The following is an 11,447-nucleotide window of genomic DNA, read 5'->3' as shown; positions in this document are numbered from 1 at the left end:
TATTTTTGCATAGACTGCTACACTGCATGCAGACTAGTTATGGGCCAACCACGAAGTTTACCCATTGCTTAGAGTGCAGGCAGCAATTCTGCAGGCCAAAATAAGCAGTCTATAAATTCATTAGGAACTAGTGTCACCAGTGAGACACAAGGAAAGGTCTTGACTTGTGTGTGCACAAGCAACAGATACAACTTCCTGTTCACTAAATGATCACAAATACAAAGTGAGGATTAAAAGCAGAATTTTATTGTTATCGTTAAGAGCAAAGTACTGTAGTCGTGCACAACAAAAAAAAAAAAAAACAACAACTTTAATTTTAGAAAAAAAAATTAAGACAAGATTTGGTTAACTGGAAGCAAACCAATTGGAATGGCCTTTGGTAGGTGAACCAGTTAGCAACCCAATGAAGCATCTCAGAACTAACCCAATCTCAGGACAACAATTGAAAACACTTAGACACTGAGGGAGAAGGGACAAGACCTCGCTAATCGGGAACCAACTTTTGCTGAAAGTGGATAAATAGAACCAGTACAAAGTTTTAGTGAGTCGACTAACAAGTAGTGGTTGCTTCTAAAGTAGAATAGATTTAGGTCTTTCCGGCAGATACATTTAATGGCGTTTTGCCATTTGAACGTGGCTTTTGCGTTTTATCATTGAAATATTTTCTTTTTACAACCTGGAAAATTCTCAATATGAGTATAGGGATTGTTAGGGAAGGGAATTAGAGGCTACTGAATTTACTCATCTGGATGCTCCATTAGGTCTCCTGCCCTCCCAAGCCATCTCAGAGATCCCTTACAACAGTTTAAGGTAAGGGTAACAAATGTAAACAAATACAGGGGGGGGACATGACAGCAAACAGGAGCATGTGGCATTAAAGCAGCCCTCCCAGGGCAGGGGATGGACCTAGACAAACTTGATATTAGCAGCTGTCTCCAAAATGAATATGGAATTTAAAAAAAAAAGTGCCAAGTTCACAACAGAGCTGCTCTCCAGCACGCCTGACCACCCCATCCCCGCTTTCCCCTTAATATGACCCAATGCACCCGTTCACACTTTGCCCCATCAGTGCCACAGGGGTTAATATGGCCATTGCATAAACTTGGAACCAGCTAAGCAAGACCCCCAAACCATAGCTGACCTGACCCCCTCAGTCACATGGGGAGAGGCTGTACATTAGACACGCACACAGAGGGTAAGGAGGGGGGTTTGGAATCAGGACAAGGGGGAAACAGTGGGTGGCAGATTAAGGCACAGACACATGGTAAGGGCTGCCTGGAATGTGCTCATCTCCCCACTTGACAACCAGGATGTAGTCCCCCTTGTCCTTCAGGAGGTACGTAACGTTGTACAGCCGGTTACCAAGATGCTTCACCACAATCTCTTCACATGGGGTTTTTGGTCCATGAACCCCAACAAGCAGCATATTGTTACCTGATTAAAAAAAATAATGAAAAATAATTAACCTTTGACTACACCCAGAGGACTACAGTACACTGCCAAACAGACAATGGGAGAGAGCTCTCCTGATTCACTGACCTCCAAGGCATATTCTACAAAACATGAACATGTGATATTTGACACCAAATTCAGAAACCATTCAGCAGATTCTCAAGTTTCCAAAAAAGAGTTTGGTAGTGAATTGTAAAGTTCTTAAATATACTATAACTACTATAGTCTATTCATACAAATTAACCAACACTTGAAGTAGTCACATATGTAAGTCTATACCCACTACCGCAAGCGCTTTCTCTGTTGACTTAAGGGAACTCACCAGCTTTGCTGCAGTCTACCGTGAAAGAGTTCTTCTGACCAACAAAGGCTTTGTTCAGACCAAGACCCTTGGCGACTACTTTACTTGCATCGGATGACACCCTAGGGAGAGCTCCTTGTTGGGTGAAGGCTTCTGATTTTGTGACAGAGTCCACAAAGACGGAGGATGACTCGTGGAGACTGTGGCTTGTCACCAGACGAGGCCCTGCAGAAACGAGACAAAATGGTGGAAGCTGTTAAAGGGCAGGGTCTTTAAAAAATATTGTAATACCGGGCAATGCTCCATTGGTCACTAACCAACACCAATGATACCTGGAATATGAATTACAAAAGTGCTAAAGCAGAAAACCAGTGGTCGGAGAGTTGCCAGAAAACGCGCATGTTGTAAGCGTTCACTCACCAGTGACCTTTGCTTTGAATGGGCTCCCAACAATGTGATAAGGACCTCCGTATTTTATGGAGATTAGATAGCTCCCAGGGGCCATTGGTTTGTATGTGACTTTGTAGCCCTCTGCACACTCTTGGCAATCCATTTGGACTTTTGAAGGTCCATCAATTGTGACAGTCAGAGCCCCAGCACCAGCATTTGTGGTGTTCACAATAAACTCTGCAGCATTTCCTGGGATGGGAGGATAAACAAAAAAGTTAAAAGATTAAGGATTCAACATTTAGGTTTCAGTATCACTTGCAGAGCAATTCTACAATAATTAAGGTCTAACATGTTTTAGGATGAAAGGATAACAGAGCAATCATAAGCTTACCAGTGGTGCCACCTTCTAACCCTGCCCCATATGCAGACACCATTCCAGGGTCTCCAGCCTGCCCTGGCTCTCCAACACGAATTTTAAAGGGACTACCAGGGATGTGGGAGCCATTGAACTTCACATCAACTAGATATAAGCCATTCTCACGGGGAATGAAACGCACAGCATATTTATCTGAAATAAAGAGATTGTACATAGCATCCAAAGTGAATAGGTCTTCAAAAAAGAAAAAAGAAAACCTGGTCAATTCATGTTAATCAATAAAACTATTCAATCACAAGGAGGACAACCAAAGGTCAAGAATGCACAATCAGAAAACTGGCCAATTTAGTCTCTCGATGTGCCCGATTGAACAGAGGGGTGGAGTGGAGCTTCTATTAATTATTCTGCTATCTAAACAGTATGGGAGAAAAATAAAACAAATATAATAGGTCCAGGTCTGGATTCCGTGCAGATATTGGGGATATCCAGTATTATGTCTAACCAACAAGCAGAGTGGGGAGACAAGCTTTCTCCAGAAAATGCAGTTATCCATCTTTTAGGTTCCGACGTTTGACTGCCTGCACAACTGTGCCCTTCCCCATAGGATAATTTAATATCAACGAGTAAAGGAGGCAATACCAAGACCATCCTATCCCACAAATGTCAGTGCTGCAAGACCCATGCTGTGGTTTGCCTGGTTACACTAGAAAGCTGTAGAGTAGGAATATTATTGCTTCATACCACAAATACAATAGTCCTTTCTATAGCCAACAAGAGTTTCTCCTATGATTACACACGGCTGCCTTAATGCTTCCAGCTTGTCCATTCATGGTTTCTAAAGTGATGGTCAGTGACATTCAATCCCACATAACTTGCGATTTAATTACACAAAATAAAGCCAAGAACCTTTTAAATCATGCCTCTGATACATGTGCCCAACGTGTTTTACCTACACTTCCCCACTAGTGGTCAGAGATTAAATTTAATGTGCAAAGCTCAGGCACCTAGAATAGATCACTATCTACTATCTCTCCCCTGCGTCTCTCTCTGTCCACCCCTCCCCTTAGATTGTACGCTCCTCTGAGCAGGGCCATCTCTCCTCCTGTTTCCACCACTTCTAACTCTGCTCTCCAGCTACTTAGCCCTCCTCCTCAAAGGTCCTCCACCCCACGTCCACTTTCGCTCCCTCCTCCCCCCTGGGGGGGTCTCCCTGTCTTCCGGGCCCCCCTTCTTGGGCCCCGTCGTTTTCGGATCCTCCCTCCCCCGCCCTCTCTAGCTGTGCATTGAGCGTACTGAGTTGCTGTGTTTACTGTACTGTGCTGTCTCCCATTGTATTGTGATTTTGTTTGTCTCTGTACGGCGCTGCGGATGCCTTGTAGCGCCTTATAAAATAATAATAATATATTTTCCCCATCTTCAGTAAAACACGCTCACCTTCATCGATCTCCGTCACACAGCACTCCTCCAATGCCCCCGACGGGCTGTGAACTTTGGCATCTAGAACTCCTTTGGCACCATTAAGACTTACTGCAAAAGAGGCTGGCTGATTGACCTTTAACCCTGACTCCTAAAAGCACATTAGATGGTTTAGAAACACTGCAATGAGGCACTAATACAAGCATCGCATAATGAACGTGCATGGCCTTCACAGGCTTCATACCTACCTGCCCCGGCTTGGTTTAATGAGGGAGAGGACCATCTTGAAGGAGAACCTGGCTGTGGCTTACGGTTTGTGCAAAGGAAGTAACAGCAGATGACAGCTCTATGATCCTATGGTCCAAGTATTGCAGAAGATGATTGACTGAATCAGGCTTCTACTGCTTCAGTTCCTTAATTACCACAGTCTAAGTGCAGGGCAGCAATAAATACTGCTTTCTAGCCAATAGAGAAACTACCATTCCAGATTATTATTGTCTGGTCTCATGTTCCAAATTAGGGGGGTATTGTAGAGTCAATTATGAAAAGCATGAATAAATCTTTTATCAATCATGTGCAGGTTTGTAAACTCTGCACATGCATTTTTCGCCAAGGTCAGGTGGCTGAGATTTGGTTCAGTCAACCATTATGGTACATTCCAGGTAGCGGATGAAATGATTGTTTGCAGTTAAGGGTGAAGAGATGGAAGAAAAGCAGGACACTGAATGCAGAGGTCAGAGTTTCCGTTCACACACCACAAGCCAGAACCACGGTTCAGATCCTTTATCCTTTCCCTCTTTAAACACTGGCAGGTTTTACTGCAGGAGTTCCGGTCCTGTTAGAAGCCTTTAAGAAAGACACGAGAAAAACACATGGAGAGCCTCCTGAGTCAGCTGGGAAACTCATTGCTGTTCCTGGATTAGACTGGTCCGTGAGAACCATTCCCTCTAGATGGCAGCAGTACTACTGCAATCAGTGAGTGAATGACTGGCGGATGCATTATTGTCAGCTATGCTCAGATCTCTTTAGAAATGTTAAAGCCATTTAGGAACTTTAACATGTAGCTTATGAATGGAACCAGCATTTTACTCTGCGGTGAAGTTTACTAGAATAACCACAGTACATGTAACCAATACATGCAAGACTGTGCCACAGCACGCCCTGGAGTTCGCTTTTACACACAATGGGTCAGGGTAATTGAAGGGAAGGGGGGATTCTTGTCAGCTGCTCAGGAGACAGATTCTCTGCCCAGCCATTGAGGGCATAGGTTTTTCCCAGTGCCTCACCTGAAGACTAGAAACAGTGAGTCTGCGAGCGTCGTCCGATGGAGATCCCACGGGAACCACAAATGGACTGTCTGGTATGTGCTCATCATTAAACTTCACAGAGACTTCATAATCTCCTACAAGAGAGCAGAGGAGAGAGGTTCAGCACAGAATGCAATTTCTACAGCTTGTTTAGAAGAGGACAACCTTTCTGGTACTTGCACAAACAGAGGTCTTTTTATACCATGTTCTAAGGTAGGATTTGTCAAGAGAAAAGCTTTAATTTATGGTGACCTAACCTAAAACAGCATGGCTAACAAAACGTTGAGAATCTGTACATTATAAGTACTTTGTATATACACAAACATACCAGGCTCCTGGACGATGTAGGACACCCCACAAGACCCATCTTTCCTGTCCTCAAATGCAATTTCTGCTTTGCTGGGTCCTTCCACTGCAATGGACAGACCTCCAGCACCAGCCTCTCTGGTCCAGATACTAAACTCCGCTGGGGAAGAAGATAAAGTACAGTCACAGCAAGTCACATGTAAACAGGGAAGCAGCTTACCAGACTTTAGTCATTCCTCCGAAGCTACAATGCTTAACCACTGATGGGCAAACTACACGTGGTATTCACTAGTAGCAGCGACCTGGCATAGCCCTTGTTTAGGGTGCCATAAATTATGCCTGGTATTGCCAGTTTCATTATAAACACTATAGCACAGAGGAACCAAAAGGTACCATTTAGCAAGTGTGGAACTTGGACTGATGTGCGCCATGGCTTTTTAGCACACTTGTGACGCCCACGATTTTCTGCACCAACGTGGTGTCTTTGATGCATCATAATAACCACCATGCAAGTCTGCACATGACCTTTAACAACCTGGTTCTAGAGTAGCATAGATGCATTTTATTGGTTTGGGAAGCTTCTGTACCTGGGGTTCCAACCTCTGCTTTCTCCAAGCCAGGTCCACCAGCTCGTACTTTGTGCGCTCCGCCTTCACCAAGGGGTCCTACTGTGAACTGGAAGGGGCTTCCTGGCACGTGCTGGCCCTTGTACTTGACACTGACCGTGTGAACGCCCATCTCCGTAGGGACAAATCTGATGCAATAGGTGTTGTTCTCGCCCTCCATTATTTCGGCGGCGTGAGTTTTGCCAGATGGGCTTGTGACCTGTGCAGTCATGTCGTGAATGCCGATTTCTGCAGTGGGGAGAAAAAAAAAAAAAAAAAAAAAAAAAAAAAAAAAAAAAAAGCCATCTTAATGAACAGCGCCAACTCCTACGCAGAGAGCGCAAGTATAGATTTTTGTGACCTGAAATTAGATCCCTGAACATTTTAGTGCTCAATACCCAGAAACTCAGTTCATGAGTAACTGAATTGTTGAACCTGGGAAAAGAACGTCAGAACGAAAGTAATGTAAAGCTCACGTTTACTCTTAAGTTGCAAGAACGCCCTTATGCAGGCCCATTGGTAAAGATTACATGGTGATCTGTGGCACTAGTGTTCGTTTCAACAGAACGCCAACGGTGAGCAGATTTAAGACCATACTAATTTGAAGGGGACAAGACACCGGCAACAAGGACTTCTGTCTGCTAGGATAAGTGTACAGTCCAAGAATCCTTTTGGGGCGACGCTGCACAAATACTGATTCGATATATGCACAGAGCTAATCAAGATGACCAACCAAACCCACATAAGCAAAGTAAACATCAGAGCACTGTAGCCATACGATTTAATGGCAAGAAAAATGTAAACTGAACAATGCAATAGTGAGTAAGATATGTTGTGCTGCCTTGAACAGACGTCAATACATTCCCAAGTCTTACATTATACCATAACACTAGAGCGTAAAACAAAAAGGCAGTAGGCAAACGTCTACAGAGACCTAGGGCTATATTTACTAAGCTGGGGGTTTGAAAAAGTGGGGATGTTGCCTATAGCAACCAATCAGATTCTAGCTGTCATTTATTTAGTACCTTCTACAAAATGACAGCTAGAATCTGATTGGTTGCTATAGGCAACATCCCCACTTTTTCAAACCCGCAGCTTAGTAAATCTAGCCCCTAGAATCTTTCTAGGCAAAACATGTATGAGGTGTAAATTACTTCTATCCAGTCAATTCATGCCACACCGTGCACAATGCTTTAGCAGCCAGCACATCCTAGTACAACAGTTTGCACCTGAGCTCAGCGACCTCATGCCTCTGGCCATAGAGGTCTACCTAGGAGTTTGACTTTTTCTGGCGGAGCTCTCCCAGACCTCTAGCATCAGATGATAGATTCTAATGAAAACTGTTCACATCTAGGCTGGTTAAATGGTCATTATGACCATAGGATCAGGTAGGCAACATTACAAGAATCATTAGCTATAAAACCCCTTTCAGAGCAATCTACCGTCACATCCCAGGACGCAGCAGACAAGTCTTTAGAGACGCATGTGCCAGAGTGGAAAGAGGACATTGTACACCTTTGGTTCTCTGCCAGGACGATGACGCCTCACAAACTTTTGCTTACATGAAAGTCTCCTGGCCTCAGCAAATAGAAGGAAAGCCTCCATTTGAATGTAATTTTGAGTCCTTACTTACCAGGTATTTTCAGGCTGAGGTCACACTGACTGCCGATGTTTGCAACAGACGGTGCAGTGCGTCTGCGTGTGATACTCTCCTTCATCCTTCCTTCACCTGTGACCTTGACCGAGAAGGGACTGCCTATAGAACATAAAGCTTAGTGTTACATAACCATGTCCTACTGCAGCAAGGGACAGCAATATAACTCCAAACACTTCTGATACAGGGTTTGTTTTTGTTTTTTTAACCGCTAGTCATTTAAACCGATAAGTTTATTACAGCCTACAAAGTTCAATACACAAAGATATACCTGGCACATGCTGGTCAGCAAACTTTATATTTATGATGTAGTTTCCAGGCTCTGTTGGACAGTAGGTCACTTTGCACGTTCCGTCTTCCAAGTCCTCCGTGTTAATATCCACTTTGCTGGGACCCTCAATGGACAGGCTGAGGCCACCGTAACCTGAAGAGGACATTCAAAGTCATCACATGCAGAGTCTAGTACAGGCTTCGCCAAACTGTAGCTCACCAGGTGTTGAGACTACAAGCCCCAACATACCCTGTAAGTTACTTAATGGCAAAGCATGCTGGGGCTCGTAGTGTCAACACCTGGAGAGCCACAGGTTGTCCAGGCCTGGACTAGTCCTTAGTCTACATCTTTATTATAAAACTATAGTGAAGTTGAACCACCTCATTGCTACAGTACTATAAAACAAAAGTTTAATAGCACATCATTTTTAGGGTGCTGACACACTGAACACCTACATTTTATGTATAGGATTTAACCTGTGATTAAAAGTTAAAGCTCCATTTAAAACAAAAACTATGACAACATTTATCAGTTTCCTCCACCAGTTCGTTATTGCAATAGTATTTCAGGTACTCTGTACAGTATTCCTCTAATACAAGTTCAAAAATAGTATTTGGCAAGGATTCTGCATTATCAGCTTCCATGTTCATTAGATAAACATTACTGACCTCAGCTCTGGCTGTTATCAAGCTCAGTAAGCCCTAAGCCACTTACGGTTTGATAAACTCCATGTATTATTGCACCTTTATCACAGTTTGAGGGCATGACAATTTAGTCCTAAGCCAACGTTTCATGAAGTTATCATTTATTTATATAGCGCCACTAATTCCACATTGCTGTACAAAGAACTCATTCACATCAGTCGTTGCCCCATTCAAGCTTACAATCTAAATTCCCTACCACACACATCGTCCGAGAGAGACCAAGGTCAATCTAATAGCAGCAAATTAACCTACTAGTATGTTTTTGGAATGTGGGAGGAAACCGGAGCACCCAGAGGAAACACACGAAAACACGCAGAGAACATACAAACTCCACACAAGCAAGGCCATGGTTGGGAATCAAACTCAATACATTTGATATTTAGAAGTTCTTACCAGCTTCTCTAGTGTCTATGATGAACTGTGAGGGCTCAAATGTTCGACCTTCTGTCAGACCCTCGCCAGAGACCACCACTCGACTGGCATCGCCAATCTCCGACTGGCTGATCATGACAGTGATGGGGCTGTTGGGGATATGTAGGCCATTCTTCTTGATGCTGACTATATGCTCTCCAGTCTCCTTGGGCACAAAAGATATACCTACAGAGAAACAGAGGAAAGGAGTGAACTAATCCGCGACAGTCATGCAGTCTTTATATTACCTAGATAAACTTCTTACCAATATGTCCATTTCGGAGCCTCTTAAGCAGGCATGGTTCTTCCCTTCCAGAAGGAGAGGTCACAGTGGCAGTCAACTGGCTCAAGTCAGTTTCTGTGATGTTTAGAGGTATATCGGCAGCAGATCCGACCTTCAGCTGGGACATACGCATGGTTTCGTCCCCTGAGAGTCAACAGTGATTGACATTAAGTTACTTTTCCATGGCAAGGAACAAAGCAAGATACTTGTATAGTGGCATTTTTGCCTGGAGGAACGTCTACCTGTGATTTTGGCAACAAAAGGACTGCCTGGGATGTGCTTGTTGTTGTACTTGACAAGGATATTGTAGTCTCCCGGAAGGACGGGGAGATAGGACACTGTACATGTCCCATCCTGGTTATCAGTACAGCTGATATCTGCTTTAGAAGGACCCTCGATGGCCAACGACAGACCACCTAGGTGACAAACATCTGTCAAGTCACAGTCGTAGCGCTTTCAGGACACTGCCCAATTGTTTGTTCTACTCACCTTCACCAGCATCCTTGGTGTTCACTGTAAACACAGCCGGCTTATTCACCGTGCCATGAATTAATCCTGGGCCGTAGGCAGTAACGTGGCCACTGTTCACATAATCCACGTAGAACTGCAGGGGGCTCCCTGGAAGTCAAGTAAAGGATGTTAACAAACCAAGCCATCAGTCCGGCACTCATCAGTATAGTTTAACTGAAGTTACTCAAAAAGTTTCTAGAGTTGTTTGGAAAGATCTTTGCCTAGTTCTACCAAAATTAAGTTGCATGTAGGACCTTCGTTCCCTATAAAGGTGCATCATTAGGTGTCTTAAACTTCCCACACGTGTGACATGAGCCCAACAACTACTCCATAGATTTGTGGATCCTGCTGCTTCCACTCTGTGATGCAAACAGCTTGGCCGCACATCAGAACAGAAAGTCCCACAAAACCATGTGTAGCAGCAAGGTAACAGTGTCCATTCCTTTACGCCTTCCTCTTAGGGGTGAAGCATCACCCACTGTCTATCCACCCACACTACAGAAGGGAAATGTAACTTATTAGGAGTTGCAGTATGGAAGCAGCTAATAAAGTAGAATCACATGAGTGAAGTGACAAGTGGTCACATTGACAGTCTGCCCTCACCTGGTCCTTTGTATAAATGTAACAAATACAACTTCTATACCTTCAAACCACCTCTACCGTTTATTTCACTGGCATTTAAATATTTAAGACCTTGATGGACAAGTCCTAGAAGGATTACCTGGAATGTGCATGCCGTCATACTTAATATCCATCTCATGAAGCCCGGCTTCTGTTGGTGCATATCTAACAGTGACTGTCCCGTCTTTGTTGTCTGTGATATCAGGCTTTGCCACTTTCCCAGAAGGCATGCGGACCTCTCCTAAACGGCACACAATCATTTACAAGAACTTTACAAACCGAAAATAAAACTATGAACGGATATGGAACATATTAAGCATCTTAAGTCAGGGGTCTGAGAGTGAACAGCAATTCTATGGCAAATACTTATACCTGTGATCTCTCCTTTTTTAATAGTGAAGGGAATAACCAAGTCAAAAGGTCTTAATCCTGCAACATCCAGTCCGTTCACTCCCATTACAGGGCGATCGGTAGCCTAAAAACAGAGATAAACCGCAAATGAGCAAGACAGTCCCAACGTTGGGAATGGGACAAATGGAAAAGGTGAAGAGGACATGCTTTATTGGGAGACAAATCCAGACTCCAATGCAAGTTCACTGCCAGAAGATCTCCAGGCTGAATTTTATCATGGTCATATTTTTAAGAGGGAATAACCCAGTACCTATACTATTCGTGATGCCGGTGTGGGGTTATATAGCTGTAGCAAGTTGTTCCGAGACCAAAAGGTAAATTCATCAAGCTGTGGAATTGAAAATAAAAAATTAAAATTGGTGTTGCCTACAGCAACCAGTTTCTAGCTGTCCTTTTGTAGAATGTACTCAATACATAACTAGAATCTGA

At 43.7% G+C, this 11,447-nt stretch overlaps 1 protein-coding gene across 4 annotated transcripts in view; it reads right to left on the bottom strand.

Moving 5' to 3' along the window:
• Positions 1–224: 224 nt before the first annotated feature.
• The window catches only part of FLNA (filamin A), a 51,175-nt gene continuing 39,952 nt past the window's right edge, over positions 225–11,447 (bottom strand). For all 4 annotated transcript variants that reach the window (XM_075184872.1, XM_075184874.1, XM_075184873.1 and 1 more), the window contains 16 exons: positions 10,980–11,082; positions 10,708–10,848; positions 9,966–10,094; positions 9,719–9,892; positions 9,459–9,620; positions 9,176–9,379; positions 8,079–8,231; positions 7,787–7,909; positions 6,136–6,402; positions 5,571–5,708; positions 5,222–5,337; positions 3,954–4,086; positions 2,535–2,711; positions 2,174–2,392; positions 1,775–1,978; positions 225–1,434 (listed from right to left, as the gene is read on the bottom strand). In XM_075184872.1, coding sequence (XP_075040973.1) covers positions 1,247–1,434; positions 1,775–1,978; positions 2,174–2,392; positions 2,535–2,711; positions 3,954–4,086; positions 5,222–5,337; positions 5,571–5,708; positions 6,136–6,402; positions 7,787–7,909; positions 8,079–8,231; positions 9,176–9,379; positions 9,459–9,620; positions 9,719–9,892; positions 9,966–10,094; positions 10,708–10,848; positions 10,980–11,082 — 2,631 coding nt within the window. In that variant the 3' untranslated portion in view covers positions 225–1,246. The remainder of the gene's footprint in view (positions 1,435–1,774; positions 1,979–2,173; positions 2,393–2,534; positions 2,712–3,953; positions 4,087–5,221; positions 5,338–5,570; positions 5,709–6,135; positions 6,403–7,786; positions 7,910–8,078; positions 8,232–9,175; positions 9,380–9,458; positions 9,621–9,718; positions 9,893–9,965; positions 10,095–10,707; positions 10,849–10,979; positions 11,083–11,447) is intronic.

Source organism: Mixophyes fleayi, chromosome 9 (genome assembly GCF_038048845.1).
Source record: "Mixophyes fleayi isolate aMixFle1 chromosome 9, aMixFle1.hap1, whole genome shotgun sequence".
NCBI classification, from domain to species: domain Eukaryota; kingdom Metazoa; phylum Chordata; class Amphibia; order Anura; family Limnodynastidae; genus Mixophyes; species Mixophyes fleayi.
This window is presented reverse-complemented; position numbering and strand designations above follow the sequence as displayed.